Here is an 18940-nt window from a genome sequence, read left to right as displayed (position 1 = left end):
GGCATGTAGGGAAGACAAGGAGTGATAAGTGCTGCTCTGGAGCTGGGCTTAGAGAGCTATGAGGGCCCAGAGGAGGCACAACTCACCAAACATGCTGGAGGAAGGGACAAGAGCCACCTGGAAGTAACACCTGACCTTAAGGGAACTTTGTGTAAGACATGCACTAAGGATACTGTTGTGACTAGAACACAGGTTCTGGGGTCCCTGAGCTTTGGTTCAACCTCTGGTCTGCCTCCTCCTCACATTGTGAACTCCTTAAGCCTCAGTTTCCTCCTCATCTGAACATTTGGGATCATAATACAATGAGAGTCATCCTAGAGTTTACTGGGAGTATCAAAAAACATAGTAAATGTTCAATAAACGTGAACTCTAATAATGATGATGATTCCAGTGGTGATGAGACTCACCAGGTAGAAGAGAGTTGTGGCCATTCCAGCCAGAGTTAAAAAAAAAAAATATGCCTGAAGGCCAAATGAGAAAGTACAGACTCTTTGCAAGAAGTCTATACTTCTTCAATCTAAAGCATTCCAAATACCAAACGCTTTTTTCATGTTTCATGGAAAAGTGAATGGCAAAGTGGATAAATAGCTTACTATTTAGAACCTATTTAACATCCCTGCTGTGAATATTCATAAGCTTTACTGTAGAAATACAAATGTGATTGATTATGGGTGCTATCCCAGATCTCGCTAACATTGGTATGTAAGATACTGTATACATACAGTATAAACTTTAAAAATATGGATATTCTCTATTCTACAAATCTTTGGCCCCATGGAATTCACAAAAGGATATGGGATGTACCTGTTATTAGAATATAGGATGAAAATTCAGGAATAGCAGGGGATGAGGCCAGGGGTGGGCAGGGCTCAGGTCACACATGATCCTTTATGACCTGCTAGGATTCAGGAGACTCACTGAGAGATTTTAACTGGTAGCGTGAAGTCATCAGACTTGATATTCAGGACCACCTCTACTGTGAGTCTGTCAAAGTAGGTCCATGCAAATTAGGGCTTTGCATAACACAGAAGAATGAGTACATGTGTTAATATAACTGGCCATTCTCTCCATGGGCTCCCTCTTTTTCAAGGATCATTTCCCTAATTCCAGAGAACACCAGCCCTGACTTTCAAGATCATAGCTAGTCTTTCAATGAAGAGTTACATGGAAACCTGAGGAACTTTCAGTAGATTTTAACTGGTAGGCAGATGGCAGGGAGGTAAGCCAGGATGGCCCTGTGACTCATCTACTTCAAGCAGCTCCTGGATGGCTGACCAATTACTAACAAACACCCTCCACTTAAACATCCCCTCAATCAACAGAATCAAGGCTGTCTCTGCCTGGCTCGACATAAGGCTGAAATCAAGGCTCAAACACAAATCTGGCAATTGGATGATATGGACACTTTTCAATCAGTTTTATGCTTTTGCTTATGGCCTGCTTCAAGGTATAATCCAGTGAAACAAATCAGTTTTTATGTGGATGGAATTTTGTGACTGAATGTAGTAATGCTGTTGTAATAAGTGGGAACGATCAGGTCATCAAGGAAAGAACCTGTTGTCTTCTTGAAAACCAGAGGGTGGACATGCTGGATCTTCCTTCTTTCACCATGTAGCCTGTCAACCCATCACAGAAAAGCACACCAAACTGGTATGGCCTGATTTGTTCTTCAGAAAACCTAGATAGTTGCTACCCAGTATATTTCTGTTTGTCCTTCTATCTATCAATTCAATATTTACTAGACCCATACCACGTATCAGGTGTTATCCTAAGTGCAAGCAGAAATGGAAATTTACTGTTCTGTGTTATTTTTCTGTTACCTCTGTAAGTAATAAAACCACATGCTGGTATCGTTCCATAGCATAACCTGAAATATGAGCGCTAAATCTTTCTCTTTCTCAAACATCACTTAACTCAGTTCTCAAAAATACATGACAGGGGTGAGTTTTATGGTATGTGAATTATCTTTCAGTAAAAAGTTAAAAAATAATACATTATAGCACTGCAGTAACTTTCACCTCCTTGAGATTTAAGACTTTCATTCTTTTTAAACTGAATATATCCCAAATCTATAACAACATGGCCAAATTCCCCACTGGGTTTTCACACTGAACCTCTCTTTTTTTTTCATATTGGCAGTAGTGAGCCACTGATGTTCATTAGGGAGGGACTTTCAACCTCAACTCTTCAGCACTGATTGCTCAAAAAATTTCTCATGGGTTTTTCTGGGACCTTTGTTCTCTTACATGTCATTTCTCCTGGTGTTCTCACACTGGTAAAATAGAAGAACAGAAATGACACCAAACTTCTGATGGCTCTGAAGGTCAAAAAAAATAGGAAAATTTAATTAAGGTGTAAAAAGAGGTCCTTGGAGCACATACACAAGGAGAGCGGGAGATGGGGAAGAAAAATAATGGGGAAGCGGAACTTCCCTGGTGGTCCAGTGGCTAAGACTTCATGCTCCCAGTGCAGGGGGCCTGGGTTCAAACCCCGGTCAGGGAACTACAGCCCACAAACTGTAGCTAAGAAGTGGCACAGCCAAATAAATAAAGATGAAAAAATATATATTAAAAAAAAAACAGAAAACAATAAGGCAGAAGGAATAAGGCAGAAGCTCTGAAACCCCAGAATGTATGCAGAAGTGGAGGAATTGATGTGTACTGAGAAGCACAGTAGAAAAGCCGATGCTTAGTGAGGGTTCTGCCCTGCCTGTCTCAGACTCCTTTACATCCTCACTGATTCGCTGGAAGGGCACTAACGCTGCCACCACTGCCTGCTCACCCTCAGCAACCGCAGTACCAGAGTCATCCTTTTAGCAGATGAGTGGTAGATAGGAAAAGGGGGAATAAAAATCAATGTGGTTTTCATTTCATTTTCTTCCAAACGAATACAAAAACATCTCCGTGATTTGAGAAGTTAGTCACATGTCTTCAAATTGCCTAATTCAGTACTTGACCACAGAGCAGTGGGGAAACAGGGAAGATGATAAATAAGAAGTCTCATAAATACATGCCCAGGGGACAATGGTGACAAGTGATGCTGTTTATTTTTATTGTTATCATTAGTCTGGGGGCCCCTTAAAGGGCAGTGATTTGAGAGATTGGGAAGGAGGGAAAATGAGAACATTGTGGTTGAACTGCACCCAGGCCTCACTGTGCAGTTATCACCAGACTTTGAAAAAAATCTGCCTTGTAATCACTTCACCCCATTCCCACAAAACACCCATGGGCACAACCAACCAACCCATGGCCCCTGTCTCATCGTTCTGCAGAGTTGACAATGTGAGCTCTGGAATCAAACAGCCTGGGTTAGAAACTTCTCCAGGCCCTACCAGCTATGGACTTGGATAAGTACTTTGCCTCTCTGAGACCCAGGTTCAGTCCCTATAAAACAGGAGGATGATGTTGGTAACTGCACAAGGTTATTATGAGAGTTAGATACAATAATATATGCACATTTCTTACCCCATGATAACCATGCAGTAAATATTAGCTGCTGTTATTACTGCTGCTAACTTCGATTCTTCTCTCTGCTTCAACCATTCTTCCAGGCGAGCTGCCGTCTTTTGTGGAAAACTGGGCTCACGCCAGCTGACACACTCTCATTTGTTCTGACCTCATGAAAGGTCTTGTGTTACCTGGCTTTGCTGTGTTCCTGGTGGGCTTCCAGAAACACGGGACCAGATGGCCCTGCCCAGCTTTTATGGGAGCGGAATGGCTGGATCACACAGTAGATGTGAGAGTCTCTTATAAGAAACTGCTCAACTATTTTCCGAAGTGGTTGTGCCATTTCACGTACCCGGCAGGAGCCTGTGAGGGTTCCAATTCCACTGCTCATCAAACTTCAGTCCTTCTAACAAGCACGTCGTGGGTCTCACTGTGGTTTGAATTTGCATTTCCCTTGTAAGTAACCATGTATGGCACCCTCTGTCCCTCAGTTTGGGCCTGGGTAGAGCACTCCACTGCTATAATCATCACCCAAAGAGCACAGTTCCAACAACGTGGCCTGGTCTGAGAGGGGTTTTCTCTGATTAGAGCTCAGGACTATAGGACTCCTGAGCCCTCATTTCCCAACAGGACAGAGATCAGGCTGCAGATCCACCCTGGACCAAAGTGCATCCTGAAGAGCTGCTGGGAAGAGATCCTGTTCTCTTTCAGGGACCCATGATGGATGGGAATGGAGAGCTCTGGAGGAATGTGAGGTGGAGGAAGGAAGAGAGAGCAGGTGCGGCCGGCTTTTGCCTCGCAGGTCCCGCTGAAGGAAAGCTGTTTAGTGAGGCTGTCACTTCCTAGAGAGGCCAAGTGAACTCCCAGGTATCACCGGCGAGGTGGGGGTAGGGGACAGGCTGACAGCACCCTGGACATGGGGGGCTTCTACCAGTTGGTAAGCCGTACCCCACTCGCCCATTCAGCAGAAACATGATGAAAGATGGCCCTACTGCAGTGCGAAGGTGTGAAAGGAGACTTAGGAAAATTTAAGCACTTGCACGCTTGTCAGCAAGGGAAGTGGTGGTGGTGGGGGAACAATCCAGCCATGTAGTCACTAAGCATCTATGAATATTATAGACCAGCTCTAGACTGCCAGGATGGGACGAGAGGGGCAACAGAGACATGGACCCTCTAGTGTGGACCTGATAAGCAAGTCAGCTTCCTCGGAGATATCAGCCGGTGCCATTAAAGAGAATCTTGTCCAACTCTTTGTGACCCCATGGACTGTAGCCCACCAAGCTCCTCTGTCCATGGAATTCTCCAGGCAAAAATACTGGAGTGGGTTGCCATTCCCTTCCCCAAGGGATCTTCCTGACCCAGGGATTGAACCCATGTCTTCTGCACTGCAGGCAGATTCTTTACGGTCTGAGCCACCAGGGAAGCCCCACCATTAAAACACAAATAAGCACACCTGGTAATCATGAGTGGGGAGGGAGAATGGGAGGAGGAGATAGGGAGTTTGGGATCGACATGTACACACTGCTATATTTAAAATGGATAACCAACAAGGACCTAATGTATAGCACATGAAACGCTGCTCAATGTTATATGTCAGCCTGGATGGGAGGGGAGTTTGGGGAGAATGGATATATGTATATGGATGGCTGAGTTGTTCTGCTCTATACGTGAAATTATCACAATGTTGTTAAACAACTATATTCTAATATAAGATAAAAAGTTAAAAAAAATACAAATAACCATACCTATCAGTCTGTGCTAGGGACCAAAAGAACAGAACAGTAAAATACGTCAGAGTACCTAGAGAATTCAGTTGGGTCAGAAGGAAAGAAGTGACAGCCAGTATTTATTGAGCACCTACTATGTACTATTTTCAGTGGAAACAGTGACAGACTTTATTTTTTGGGGCTCCAAAATCACTGTGGATGTTGATTGCAGCCATGAAATTAAAAGACGCTTACTCCTTGGAAGGAAAGTTTTGACCAACCTAGATAGTGTATTAAAAAGCAGAGACATTACTTTGCCAACAAAGGTCCGTCTAGTCAAGGCTATGGTTTTTCCAGTGGTCATGGATGGATGTGAGAGTTGGACTGTGAAGAAAGCTGATCGCCGAAGAATTGATGCTTTTGAACTGTGGTGCTGGAGAAGACTCTTGAGAGTCCCTTGGACTGCAAGGAGATCCAGCCAGTCCATTCTAAAGGAGATCAATCCTGGGTGTTCACTGGAAGGACTGATGCTAAAGCTGATACTCCAGTACTTTGGCCACCTCATGTGATGAGTTGATTCACTGGAAAAGATTCTGATTCTGGGAAGGATTGGGGGCGGGAGGAGAAGGGGACGACAGAGAATGAGATGGCTGGATGGCATCACCGACTCGATGGACGTGAGCTTGAGTGAACTCCGGGAGTTGGTGATGGACAGGGAGGCCTGGCGTGCTGTGATTGATGGGGTCGCAGCGAGTCAGACACGACTGAGCGACTGAACTGAACTGAAGCCATTTTTAGAGATACTGTGCCTGGAATATAGTAAGCACTGTATAAGTTACTGGAGGCAGTATTATTATTGTTCTTATTTTCTGGTATTCTTTATTTTTTTAAAGCTTTACTGAACTATAATTGGTATTAAGTTGCACATATTTAAAATATCTGGTTTGATAAATTTTGACATAGCAGACAACCACCAATGAAGATATTATTATAATCAAGGTAAGTATATCCATCACCCCCAAAAGTTTCCTTGTGCCCATCTATAATCCTATCCTCCTGGTCCTCACTCTGCCCACTGCCCCACTGTAGGCAATCACTGATGTGCTTTCTGTCATTATATATTAGACATATATATATATATAAAATGCATTTCCTAATAATTTTTAATAAATGGAATTACATATAGTTTATACTGTTTCTGTTCGGCTCCTCTCACTTAGCATAATTAATATTTTGAGATGAATCCATGTTGTATCTTATATTAATAGCTCATTCCCTTTTATTGCTTAGTAGTATTCCATTCTAACACTGGACCAATAGTTTATCTATTCACTGTTGACAGACATTTGGGTTGTGTCCAGTTCGGGGCTATTACAAATGAAACTACTATGAGCTTGAACTACTATGAACTACTACTATTATTCCTGCATGAGTTCTGTATAGACATAATGCTTTTATGAGTGGAACAGTGGGATCACACAGTTGGTGTACGCTGACTTCGTAAGAAAGTGCTAAACTATTTTCCAAAGTGGTTGTACCATTTCACATTCCCCTCAGCAGTGTGTTACGTTCTGGTTTCCCGCATCTTCATCACAATGTCAGCCATTCTAACAAGCATGTAGTGGATCTCACGGTGGTTTAAATTAGCATTTCCTTAGTGACTAATGACCTGAGCATCTTCCCAGGTATTCGTCATTCAAATCTTTTGTTTGATGAGATGTCTGCAACAACACTGGCCCTTATTTCAATCATGTCTGATCTCCCTCTCCCCTGGGGAATTGAGAGAAGCTATGGACCTGAAAGGGAAGAGCAAGGACTCTGGGCTCAGTCCCCTGGAGGGGGTCATTCCCCACTTCCTGCACATGGTGTGACCCACTTAACTGCTCTTTACCTCCATATCCTCACTTGTGAAATGAGGACAGTAATGGTGCCCAGCTCACGGGACTGTTGAGCTGATGACAGACATAAAGGATTTAGCACAGTGCCTGGTACACTGTAGGTGCTCAATTGATGGCAGCCGCTAATGCTAATGCCTGTCTTCTGATAATGACTGAGGCTGGACCAGGGATGCTGAACTTTATCCATTCAGCGCAGTACAGAACTGTCCTACCTCAAAAGCCGGGAGAAGCACTACGCTGAGTTTTCAGATTGCATGAGCTGTCTTACTGCTCACAGAACCATGCCAAACATCTCCTTCCCAATCAATGCCTAGCATACAGTCTGTTTTCCAAACATGTTGCTAAGGAGCCTCAGTATGGAGAGACTAACTCCTGAGAACACTGGTCCTAAAGGCTGACAACTGCAGGCCCTAGTGAACCACGCGCAGGAACCTGGCTCCTTCCCTGGGAGTTGTGACTGTGGACCTATCTGTGCCTATGGACTCCCTTCCCTCTCCACCTCTCTCGTGACCTCTGCAGATGCCACTTGCTAAAGAGACTAAGGCAGAGAAACCTGCCCTCTCTCTCTTAGCTGTGACATTCTCCTTTCCTACAGTGTTATCCCAGTGGGTCTGCAATACCCACAAACCATCCAGGAGCAGAGGAACTCAGTGGAAGGTACTGTAGACACAAAAGACAAAGATAAAGAATAAGAGGCTGAGAGTAGGCGGAGATCTGGTGCCTGAAACTGAGTAGGAACAGCATCCCCATGCAGTGGGGAGACTACAGTCCTCTAAGTACCACATGCTACAGGAAAGCTTCCCTGTCTACTGAAGACTTGACTGGTCCCATTCTCCATGTGAAAGTGAAAGTGTTAGTTGCTCAGTCGTGTTCAACTCTTTGCAACCCCATGGACCACCGTCCGCCAGGCTCCTCTGTCCATGGGATTTCCTAGGCAAGAATACTGGAGAGGGTAGCCATTTCCTTCTCCTGGAGATCTTACCGACCAAGGGATTGAACCCCAGTCTCCTGCATTGCAGGCAGATTCTTTACTGTCTAAGCCATCAGGGAAGCCCCCGCTGCTCCACATTCCAGTCTTAAATTTACCAACAGAATTACTACTCTGAGCTGTGGTCACCTCCTCCTCATCTGTCTTTGTTCATGAAGGCAGGCATGACACTTTAACTTATTTATCTTAATACCCTTAGAACTTAGCCAGGCACATACAAGAAAACATTTTGGTAATGAGTGAATGATTTAATAAATATTTTTTTCAATGAACTTTTAATTTTAAAACAGCTTAGATTACAGAAGAGTTGAGTTGGGGAAGATAGTACAGAGTTTCATAGATCTGACACCTAGTTTTGTCTATCATTAATATCTTACATTAAGCTAATATGTCATGATTAAAAAATCATTAACTAAAGACCTCCCTTGATTCAGATTTCCTTAGTTTTTATCTAACATCTTTCTTCCGTTTTAGAATCCCATCCAGGATGCCACACTACATTCAGTTGTTACATCACTTTAGACTCCTCTTGACTGTGATAATTTCTCAGATTTTCCTTGTTTCTTGAGGACCTGGATGGTGATGGTCAGGTATTTTGTAGCATGTCTCTCAAATGGAATTGGTCTGATGTTTTTCTTATGATTAATTAGACTGTGGTTATGGGTTTGGAAGAGGAAGATAACAGAGATAAAGTGCCATTCTCATCACATCATGGCAACAGTACATACTATCAGCATTATTTATCACTGCTGGTGCTGACCTTGATGAACTGGCTAAAGTTAGCAGGTCAGATTTCTCCATTGCAAAATTACACTTTTCCCCGCTTTTTGTACTGTCCTTCCTCTTTGAAAGGAAGTCACCATGTGTAGCTCACGCTTTAAGAGTAGGAAGTTATGTTCCACCTCCTTGGTGGGGGGAGGAGATACATCTACATAAATTATTTGGAATTCTCCTGCCTGAGAGATTTGTCTCTTCTATTTACTTATTTATATCAGTATGGGCTCATACTCATAATATTTATGTGACACTTTGGGTTATAATCCAACACACTTTATTTATATCTCCAGGCAAGAATACTGGAGTGCGTTGCCATTCCCTTCTCCAGGGGATCTTCCTGATGCAGGAATCTAAACAACTGAACCATGGTTTCCTGCATTGCAGGCAGATTCTTTACCATCTGAGGCACCAGGGAGGTCCCCTCAAATTGTTTCAGTGTTTGCTTTTTTTAACACTTCTTTATTTTCTGGTGCTACTACAAGATACTCTAGGGTCATCTTGTACCAAGATACTCTAGGTCATCTTCCTACCTCAGTCCTCAGTTCAGTTCAGTTCAGTCGCTCAGTCGTGTCCGAGTCTGCCGACCCCATGGACCGCAGCACGCTAGGCCTCCCTGTCCATCACCAACTCCCGGAGTTCACTCAAACTCATGTCTATTGAGTCGGTGATGCCATCCAACCATCTCATCTTCTGTCGTCCCTTTCTCCTCCTGCCCTCAATCTTTCCCAGTACCAGGGTCTTTTCAAATAAGTCAGTTCTTCGCATCAGGTGGCCAAAGTATTAGAGTTTCAGCTTCAGCATCAGTCCTTCCAATTAACACTCAGGACTAATCTCCTTTAGAACGGACTGGTTGGATCTCCTCGCAGTCCAAGGGACTCTCAAGAGTCTTCTCCAACACCACAGTTCAAAAGCATCAATTCTTCAGCGCTCAGCTTTCTTTCTGCAACTGAGCAAATGAACTGAACTGAATTAGGTTGGTCAAAACTTTCAAGGAGTAAGCATCTTTTAATTTCATGGCTGCAGTCACCGTTTACAATGATTTTGGAGCTCCTAAAAATAAAGTCAGCCACTGTTTCCACTGTTTCCCCATCTATTTTCCATGAAGTGATGGGACAAGATGCCACAATCTTAGTTTTCTGAATGCTGAGCTTTAAGCCAACTTTTTCACTCTCTTCTTTCACTTTCATCAAGAGGGTCTTTAGTTCTTCTTCACTTTCTGCCATAAGGGTGGTGTCATCTGTATATCTGAGTTCCTAGAATCAACCATTTCTCCAAGAAGCCCTGATACTTTTTATTGGAGAATGGTATTAGAAATGAAGATACAGGCACCAGGAGTGCTTGCAGCAACTAACTGCTAGGGTGCCCTTGTTTCAAGGCTCCCTCCACTATCACAGCTAGGAAATACATGTAGGTTTACTAAACTGAGTACCTACATATGTTTATAAATATTTCTGTATATATATCCATCTGAGATCTACAATAAACTCAACATGAGTTTATCTTGATGTTTTTAATTTGAATCCACTGTCACATGGATCATTCTAGCATTGTTGCTGTTTCTGTTCAGCTGCTAAGTTGTGTCTGACTCTGCAACCCCATGAACTGCAGCATGCCAGGCTTCCCTGTCCTTAACTAACTCCAGAAGTTTGTTCAAACTCATATCCATTGAGTCAGTGATGCCAGCCAACCATCTCATCCTCTGTTACCCTATTCTCCTCCTGCCTTCAATCTTTCCCCCAATCGGGGTATTTTCCAATGAGTCGGTTCTTGAATCACTTTTAACAATAATGTCATATTTGGTATATGGTGCTAGGAACAGTGCCAAACAGCTTACAAACATTACCTCACTTAATCCTCAAAACAATGTTATGTACATATTATTGCCCACATAAAACAAATGAAGTCACAGAGGTACTAAAGGATGAAGCACCTTACTAAGTGAGTGGTAAAGTCAGTGTAAGAGCCTGCCTTGGAAATTGCACCCACTATGTGATAGCTAATCACCAGGTCTACATTCACCTAAAGTGAACAAACTTCAGTTCTGAGTGATTTAAGATGCAGATGTAATTCCTAGGTCTCACCAACTATTGTTCTGCTCAAACCTTACCTCTTCAATGCTTCCCCACCCCCCGCCCCAGGGTCCTCTCCCCATCTGTCATGCTGACTGAAGACAAGTTGCCAAGTTACGACCTGACTTGACAGCTCGAGAAAAGGGGTGCTGGAGCGATGGCAGGGATCAGCTCCATCTGACCCCATGACTTTTCAACCTCTGGCTCACCCCTGCTGTGTATGATCTTGGGTTTTGGTGACTTGGTAGTAATTAACTCTGAACAAGCAGCTCTGCTTTCATGCAGTTAAAAAAAGAACAGTATTCTTTTTCCTTGTTAATTAAATCATCTACAAGGAAGATAAATGTGCAGCCCACACTTGTATCTTCTAAAATATCAAAGGCCTGATTAGTAAGGCTTATGTTCAACCTCAGGCTTTTTCTCTAGATTCCTGGAAGTAACAGGGACGTGAAGAAAGGCAACTCTAAAGGACTTGTTACTTGGACATTCCTTCATTCATTCAGTCTGGGTGAGCTAGAAAGAGGCAACCTGGATCAAATGCAAAATATTCCTGGGAGTTTTGCCCCAATCAAAATTAGAATTAGAAACATCAGCAGTGAGCAGACAGGAAGAAAGAGAATCTTTCTTGGAAACCACTTTTTGAAAAGCCCACAGACCCCTCTAGTCCCTGTGTTCTGTTTGGAGAATTTTTCCTGACAGTTGGTGGTTTTATTTGCCAGAACCACAACAAAGAGGGTTCTTGAGCTTCCTGGAGAGTGTTCCCTCAGACCTGTACCTCTCCGAGACCTCACAAAGGTGTCATTGTTGCTGGCTCGCTGGGCGCCCAGCACCTGAGCCAGATCAAAGGCATTTTCCGATGCCGGCATGACCACAGTCTAGCCCTCACCACATAACATTAAAGCTGATGATTAATCCCCTTGGCCCAGGAGGTCCCTTCCCACTCCCAAGTACAAAGCGGGGTGGGGGTGGGGACTTTATTTCCAGCACAACACGACCATAATAAACCGGCATTTTATGGCCCTCATTCATTGCAACCAACTGCAGCTGCCCATCAAACTTGTTAAAGTCCAAACAGTTGCTTCATGTGAGCCTTTTATATCACTAGGGAAGTGTAATAAGAATCCCCACCATTTCTGAGTGTCTATTATGCATGGGGGATGTATGTACATAACTCATGTTATCCAGCAACCCTTTAAGATGGGCGTTCACACCCCCAGTGTGATGGATCAAGAATCTGAGGCTCAGAGAACTTCAGCAGCTCACCTCAGGTCGTAGGGTCAAAACATGCATGAACAGATGTCCAAACCTACACCTGTCTGACTCTGAAGCCCAAGCTTGTTCCATTCTAGTACTGGCACTTTATAATTGTACACAGCACAGGAAGGCACTGAGCAGGATGCACCTGGGACTCAGACAGAGTTGGACCTTCATTCTCAGCTCCAGCTTAACAGTTTTGTGACCTTGGGAAAATGCCTGGGCTTTCTTAGGCTTTAGTTGCTTAATTTGTAAAATAGATGGTATACAACAAGCCAGCACCGTTTTCATGAAGAGACCAGGAAATTAAGACATGGGGATGTCACAGATTCAAGTTCGAACAGATTTGCTGTTGCTCACAAATCCAAACTGAGTGGGGTAAAAGTATTCAATACTTAGATTTTATAGGAGAAACCAAGTTAGACGTGTCCCTGTGAAAATGGGAGATGATTTAAACAGGCTTAAAACAGTGTTCAGTGATGACAAGCTAGCAAGTGTAGACTCACAGAGCGGGAGATGAGGGCTGAGTGTCCTGGTGGGCACCTCCTGCCCGCCTGCTCACGGCGGCCTTAGGCCTCCATTGACTTCTCCCTTAAGCGACAGCCAAGCCTTAGGACAGGGCTGCTGAGGGGAAGACAGAGGCCAGGACTTTTCAAGAAGTTCCATTTGAAAGTGTGTCCACAGAAACAAGTAGAAGGAAATTTTTTTTGAGGCGGTTTAAGAAGTCCAGTGTACTGTCCCCTTAGGAAGCTGTCTCTAAGCTTGGACTCTTCCTAGGCAGGCACTGTATCCTTTCTGCCCAACACACCAGTGCTAGCGATGGGGAGCTAGCCCCGGCAAAGTGCTTACTTTCCGTGATGCACACCTCGATTCATCCTCAGCGCACTACGAGACACGTACTATAACTCTCACATCTCACAGATGAGGAATCTGCGGTCCAGAGAGGTTAAGTGCCTCGTCTAAGGGCCCATCGTTAGGAAGGGGAGGAAGTGGGATTGGAAACCAGTCAGATGGCCCCATCATCTCTATGAAATGTGTGAGAACCCCTGATACCATGTCTGGTGCTTACTAGATGCTCAGCATCTCAAGTTCATCTGAACCTACACTGAGGGGCCCTGTACCATAGTACCTGTTATCATTCTATCTCACCAATGGGAGGACTCATATCATGCCTATGTCCCCAGGGTTTAGCACAAGAGCAAAGGATCAGTGGGTAAGTAAATGTATCGATATTTACTCAACCAAAGTATTACATGGTAGAACAGGCTCATTGGTCCCAACAGTAACTAAACACAGTTGCTCTGGGCCCACGAGTCCCTCCACTGTGTAGGGTTTCTGCCCTGGACTGTACCCCAGATCCCCCTCTAACCCTTACCCCATCCCCAGGCTTTCCTTCTCCTCCCCCACACTCCCCTCTATTTTACTCATCTGGGAAAAATCCAAGGATCGTCCATCTAACTTTAACAGAGTAATGACTTTTAAATAAAAATATGGTAGAAATGGGTACTTATCGAAATGGAATGCTTTCAGACTCAGGCATTTAAAGGAGATATAAATTTTAGAGCAGGCACTAAATTTTAACTGTAATCTTGGAGAAAGCCTTTCCACTAATTCATGGAGAAAAATTAACAGAGTGAAAATTGCTTATCAGTGTGCTTTTGAAGTCATGATATGCAGCCTAATTCTATACATCATCAGACCATTCCCAGGGAGATGGATTTATATTGACTGAGGGAGAGCCTGGCCGCCAAGGAAAACAGACACCTCTGGGCAGAGAAGACTTGGCTACCCGTTAGGGACAGATTGTCTGCGAGTGAGGCATCGCCATCTCTGGATCTGATTTCACTCCTCGCTCCTCAGCTCTCTGGCCTGGGTGACGTCAAAGGTAGGTTCATTCCTTTTTACACATTTTACAAATCTGACCCCTCTAAAAAGATCTGGCAAATCAAAGCAAGGCTATTGGAAGGAGGGCTGTGCTTTCCGCTTGACACGGCACAGGGGACAGAAAGGGAAGTTGCTGAGGGGGCCCAGGGGCCAGCAGCTCGGATCTCCTCCCTGGCTGGGCTGTCCACCCCAGAGTGTGGCGGCCCCGCCCTCACCCGCTCGGCAGACTCACACCCATGTGACAAGAAGATGTTCCACAGATGACAGCCAGCCGTGACGTCACCGGCTGTCCCTCACAGGCGAGGCCGTGCCCCTTCACATCTGCTCCAATCACTCCTGTGAGAAAACAGAACAGAATCCTCTTAAAAAAGCAAGCAAGCTAGAACACACCCAAGACACTCTTTTATTTATTTATTTTTTAACACCAAACAACGCTGAGAAGGCATTCCACGTATAGGCCAGTCTCGACTAGAAACCAAAAGAGCATACCAGCCTGCCAGGGGAACTAAGAGGCCTGTTCTATTTCTGCTTTTCTCTGGTCAGTGTATGGCTTCCAGGTGGCGCTAGTGGTAAAGAACCTGCCAGTCAAAGCAGCAGATGTAAGAGAACTGGGTTGGGTTTGACCTCTGGGTTGGGAAGATCCCCTGGAGGAGGGCATGGCAAACCACTCCAGTATTCTTGTCTGAAGAATCCCATGGATAGAGGAGACTGGAGGGCTATGATCCACAGGGTGGCAAAGAGCTGGACGTGAACTGAAGCAACTTAGCACACATCTAGCACACACGGGTATGGTCTCGAACACTGGAATAATAATAGTGACTCTAACTAGAATAATAGAAGCAACGGTCATCAGTGAGTTTTGGTCCCAAAGTACCAGGCACGGTGCTGAGTAGTTACAGGTATAGTCTCATTTTACATGAAGCCTGTCAAGTTGATGCTATTAACACCACACATTAGTGAAAGAGGGAAGGCCTATGTATGGGTGAAGTGACCTGTCCAAGATCACACTGCTAGTAAGAAACAGGGCTGAAGGGAACCCAGTTTAACCCATCACATTTCAATCTCAAAGAAGGCAATAGAATCATTTGATGAAGGGATCTTCTTAGCATCTCTGGGTCACCATTCTTAGTACTACTCTTTCCAGAACTCTCAGTGTAAAGGGTAGAATGACTGACAGTAAGTTTCTGTTGAAAGAACGCCAGGTGGCAAAGAGTTTTCCATAAATGGTATAAGGTCAGGCTGCTCCTCCACACGGACTGTGTTCCTTGATACTTACTGGGCAGGTGAAGTTACAAATGCAAGGGGGGAGTTAGACTGTTTAGAGCCTTAAGTCATTCATCATTCATTCAAATACTCAGTAAGCACCTTCAACACATATACAACATACTGGGTTTTATACGTGGGAGACGCAAACACGGAAACATCCCCAGCAAGGACACAGGCAGGCGGTGGAGGGCGTCAGGGCAGAGCACAGAGGCCAGGATGCGGGAGAGGACAGCTCCTTCCCGCCTCATGGGCTCCGGGCCATGCTGCCCCTCTCTCCACCTCTAATCCTCAGCGCTCCTTCCCACCTCCAGACCTCTGCATTCACTCTGCCCTCTGCCTGAAATGCCATTTCCCAACCTCTCTGCCAGGCGAACTCCAATTCCTTCCTAACTCAAATGTTATTTCCTGGGAAGGTTTCCCTGCTCCTCCAGGAAAGATGCGGCTCCCTGGTCAAGGTTCTCATACCTTCTTGGACTTTCCTAACAAACAAGACACTGGTAATTTACAGAATTACTGCAGCCCATCTGCCTCTCTTGCAATCATAAAAACTGCTGGAAGCTGGCATTGCCTTGCATACATGCTTAGACCCCCAGCACCAACCACAGTGGCTAGTACACAGTAGGAAGTGAAAGTACCTATGCTGGGGATGTGATGATAAGATGACAGTTCTTGTCCTAGGGCTGCTCACAGTCCTGTGGGAGGGAGGGAAGGAGAAGCCTAGATAGAGCATTTAAATGTAGGGATCAGATGGGACAAGAAGAACTGCAGGGCCTATAACCACAGTGGAAAACAACATGGAGGTGTCTTAAAAAACTAAAAACAGAACTATAACATGATCCAACAAATCCCACTCCAGGGTATATATCCATAGAAAAGTACAATCTGAACAGATACAAGGCCTCTGATGTTCATTGCAGCACTGTTTACAACAGCCAAGACATGGAAGTCACCTAAATGTCCACCATGAAAGAATGGATAAGGAAGATATGGTGTATTTATGTATACAATGGAATATTCCTCAGCCACAAAAAGAAGGAAATAATGCCATTTACAGCAACATGGATGGACCTGGATATAAATCAGAGAAAGACAAATATCATATAATACCACTTATGTGTGGAATCTAGAAAGCACACATATTCAACTTATTTACAAAACAGAAGTAGAATCACAGATGTAGAAAACAAGCACATGGTTACCAGGGGGAAAGCAGGGGTGGAGAAGGACAAACTGGCAGAATGGGATCGATATGTTATTCAGTCAGTCATGTCCAACTCTTTGTGACTCCATGGACTGCAGCACACCAGGCTTCCCGGTCCTTCACCATCTCCCAGAGCTTGCTCAAACTCATGTACATTGAGTCCATGATGCCATCCAACCATCTCATCCTCTGCCATCCCATTCTTCTCCTACCTTCTAACTTTCCCAGCATCAGGGTCTTTTCCAATGAGTCAGTTCCTTGTATCTGATGGCCAAACTATCAGAGCTTCAGTTTCAGTCCTTCCAATAAATATTCAGGGTCGATTTCCTTTAGGGTTGACTGGTTTGATCTTGAGGTCCAAGGGACTCTCAAGAGGTTTCTCTAGTTGAAAGCATCAATTCTTTGGGCTCAGACTTCATTCATTATGGTCCAACACTCACATCCATATATGACTACTGGAAAGACCATAGCTTTCACTAGATGGACCTTTGTCAGCAAAGTATTGTCTCTGCTTTTTAATATGCTGTCTAGGTTTATCATAGCTTTTCTTTCAAGGAGCAAACGTCTTTTAATTTCAAGGCTGCAATCACTGTCCACAGTGATTTTGGAGCCCAAGAAAATAAAGTCTGTCACTGTTTCCATTGTTTTCCATCTATTTGCCCTGAAGTGATGGGACTGGATGCAATGATCATAGTTTTTTGAATACTGAGTTTCAAGCCAGCTTTTTTACTCTCCACTTTCACTTTCATCAAAAGGCTCTTTAGTTCCTCTTTGCTTTCTGCCATAAGGGTAGTGTCATCTACATATCTGAGGTTATTGATATTTTTCCCAGTGATCTTGATTCCACCTTGTGCTTCATCTTGCCTGGCATTTTGCATGATGCAGTCTGCATAGATTTCCATCTCTTGAAGAATGTTCCACAGATTGTTGTGATCCACACAGTCAAAGACTTTAGTGTAGTCAATGAAACAGAAGTAGATGTTTCTCTGAAATTTTCTTGCTTCTTGCATGATCCAACAGATGCTAGAAATTTGATCTCTGGTTCCTCTGCCTTTTCTAAATCCAGCTTGAACATCTGGACTTTCTCAGTTCATGAACTGTTGAAGCTTAGCTTGGAGGACTTTGACCATGACGTTCCTAGCATGTGCAATTGTGCATAGTTTGAGCATTCTTTGTCATTGCCTTTTTTGGGGGTTGGAATGAAAACTGACCTTTTACAGTCCTATGGCCACTGCTGAGTTTTCCAAATCTGCTGGCATATTGAGTGCAGCACTTTCACAGTATCACCTTTTAGGATTTGAAATAGCTCAGCTGGAATTCCATCACCTTCACTAGAGTTTTTCTGAGTCAGGCTTCCTAAGTTCCACCTGATTTTGCACTCTGGGATGTCTGGCTCGAGGTGAGTGATCACATCATCATGATTATCCAGGTCATTAAGATCTTTTTAATACAGTTCTGTGTATTCTTTCCACCTCTTCTTAATATCTTCTGCTTCTGTTAGGTCCATACTATACTTTCTGTTATTGTGTCCTTTATTAGCGTTCTGTATTAGCATCTTTATTGACATATACACACTACTATTAACATAGAAAACTAAAAAGACCTTCTGTGTAGTTCTTCTGTATATACAGAAGAACTATACAAAAAAGATCTTAATGACCCAGATAACCACAATGGTGTCATCACTCGCTTAGAGCCAGACATCTTGGAATGTGAAGTCAAGTGGGCGTTAGGAAACATCACTATGAACAAAGCTAGTGGAGATGATGGCATTCCAGCTGAGCTATTTCAAATCCTAAAAGATGATGCTGAGAAAGTCCTGCACTCAATACGACAGCAAATTTGGAAAACTCAGCAGCGGCCATAGGACTGGAAAAGGTCAGTTTTCATTCCAGTCCCAAAGAAAGGCATTGCCAAAGAATGCTAAAACTACCGCACAATTGTGCTCATCTCACACACTAGCAAAATAATGCTCAAAATTCTCCAAGCCAGGCTTCAACAATACATGAACTGTGAACTTCCAGATGTTCAAACTGAATTTAAAAAAGGCAAAGGAAATAGAGACCAAATTGCCAACATGTGTTGGATCATACAAAAAGCTAGAGAATTCCAGAGAAACATCTACTTTTGCTTTATTGACTACACTAAAGCCTTTGACTGTGTGGATCACAACAAACTGTGGAATATTCTTCAAGAGATGGGAATACCAGACCACCTTACCTGCCTCCTGAGAAACCTGTGTGCAGGTCAAGAAGCCACAGTTAGAACCAGACATGGGACAATGGACTGGTTCTAAACTGGGAAAGAAGTACATCAAGGCTGTATATTGTCACCTTGCTCATTTAACTTACATACAGAGAACATCATGTGAAATTCCAGGCAGGATGAAGCACAATCTGGAATCAAGATTGCTTGGAGAAATATCAATAACCTAGATATGCAGATGACACT

At 43.9% G+C, this 18940-nt stretch overlaps 1 protein-coding gene across 11 annotated transcripts in view; it reads right to left on the bottom strand.

Annotated features, from left to right (window-relative positions):
• FGGY (FGGY carbohydrate kinase domain containing) overlaps nt 1-18940 on the bottom strand; it is a 516773-nt gene that overhangs the window by 201779 nt on the left and 296054 nt on the right. For all 11 annotated transcript variants that reach the window (XR_016037181.1, XM_088835336.1, XM_088835337.1 and 8 more), the window contains one exon: nt 14255-14358. Coding sequence is in view for 10 of the 11 variants with exons in the window: in XM_088835336.1 (XP_088691462.1) it covers nt 14255-14358 (104 nt within the window). In the remaining variant the exon portion in view is untranslated. The remainder of the gene's footprint in view (nt 1-14254; nt 14359-18940) is intronic.

The sequence above is a fragment of the Moschus berezovskii genome, chromosome 4, assembly GCF_049115385.1.
Source record: "Moschus berezovskii isolate FMDL1 chromosome 4, NW_MosBer_1.0, whole genome shotgun sequence".
NCBI classification, from domain to species: domain Eukaryota; kingdom Metazoa; phylum Chordata; class Mammalia; order Artiodactyla; family Moschidae; genus Moschus; species Moschus berezovskii.
This window is presented reverse-complemented; position numbering and strand designations above follow the sequence as displayed.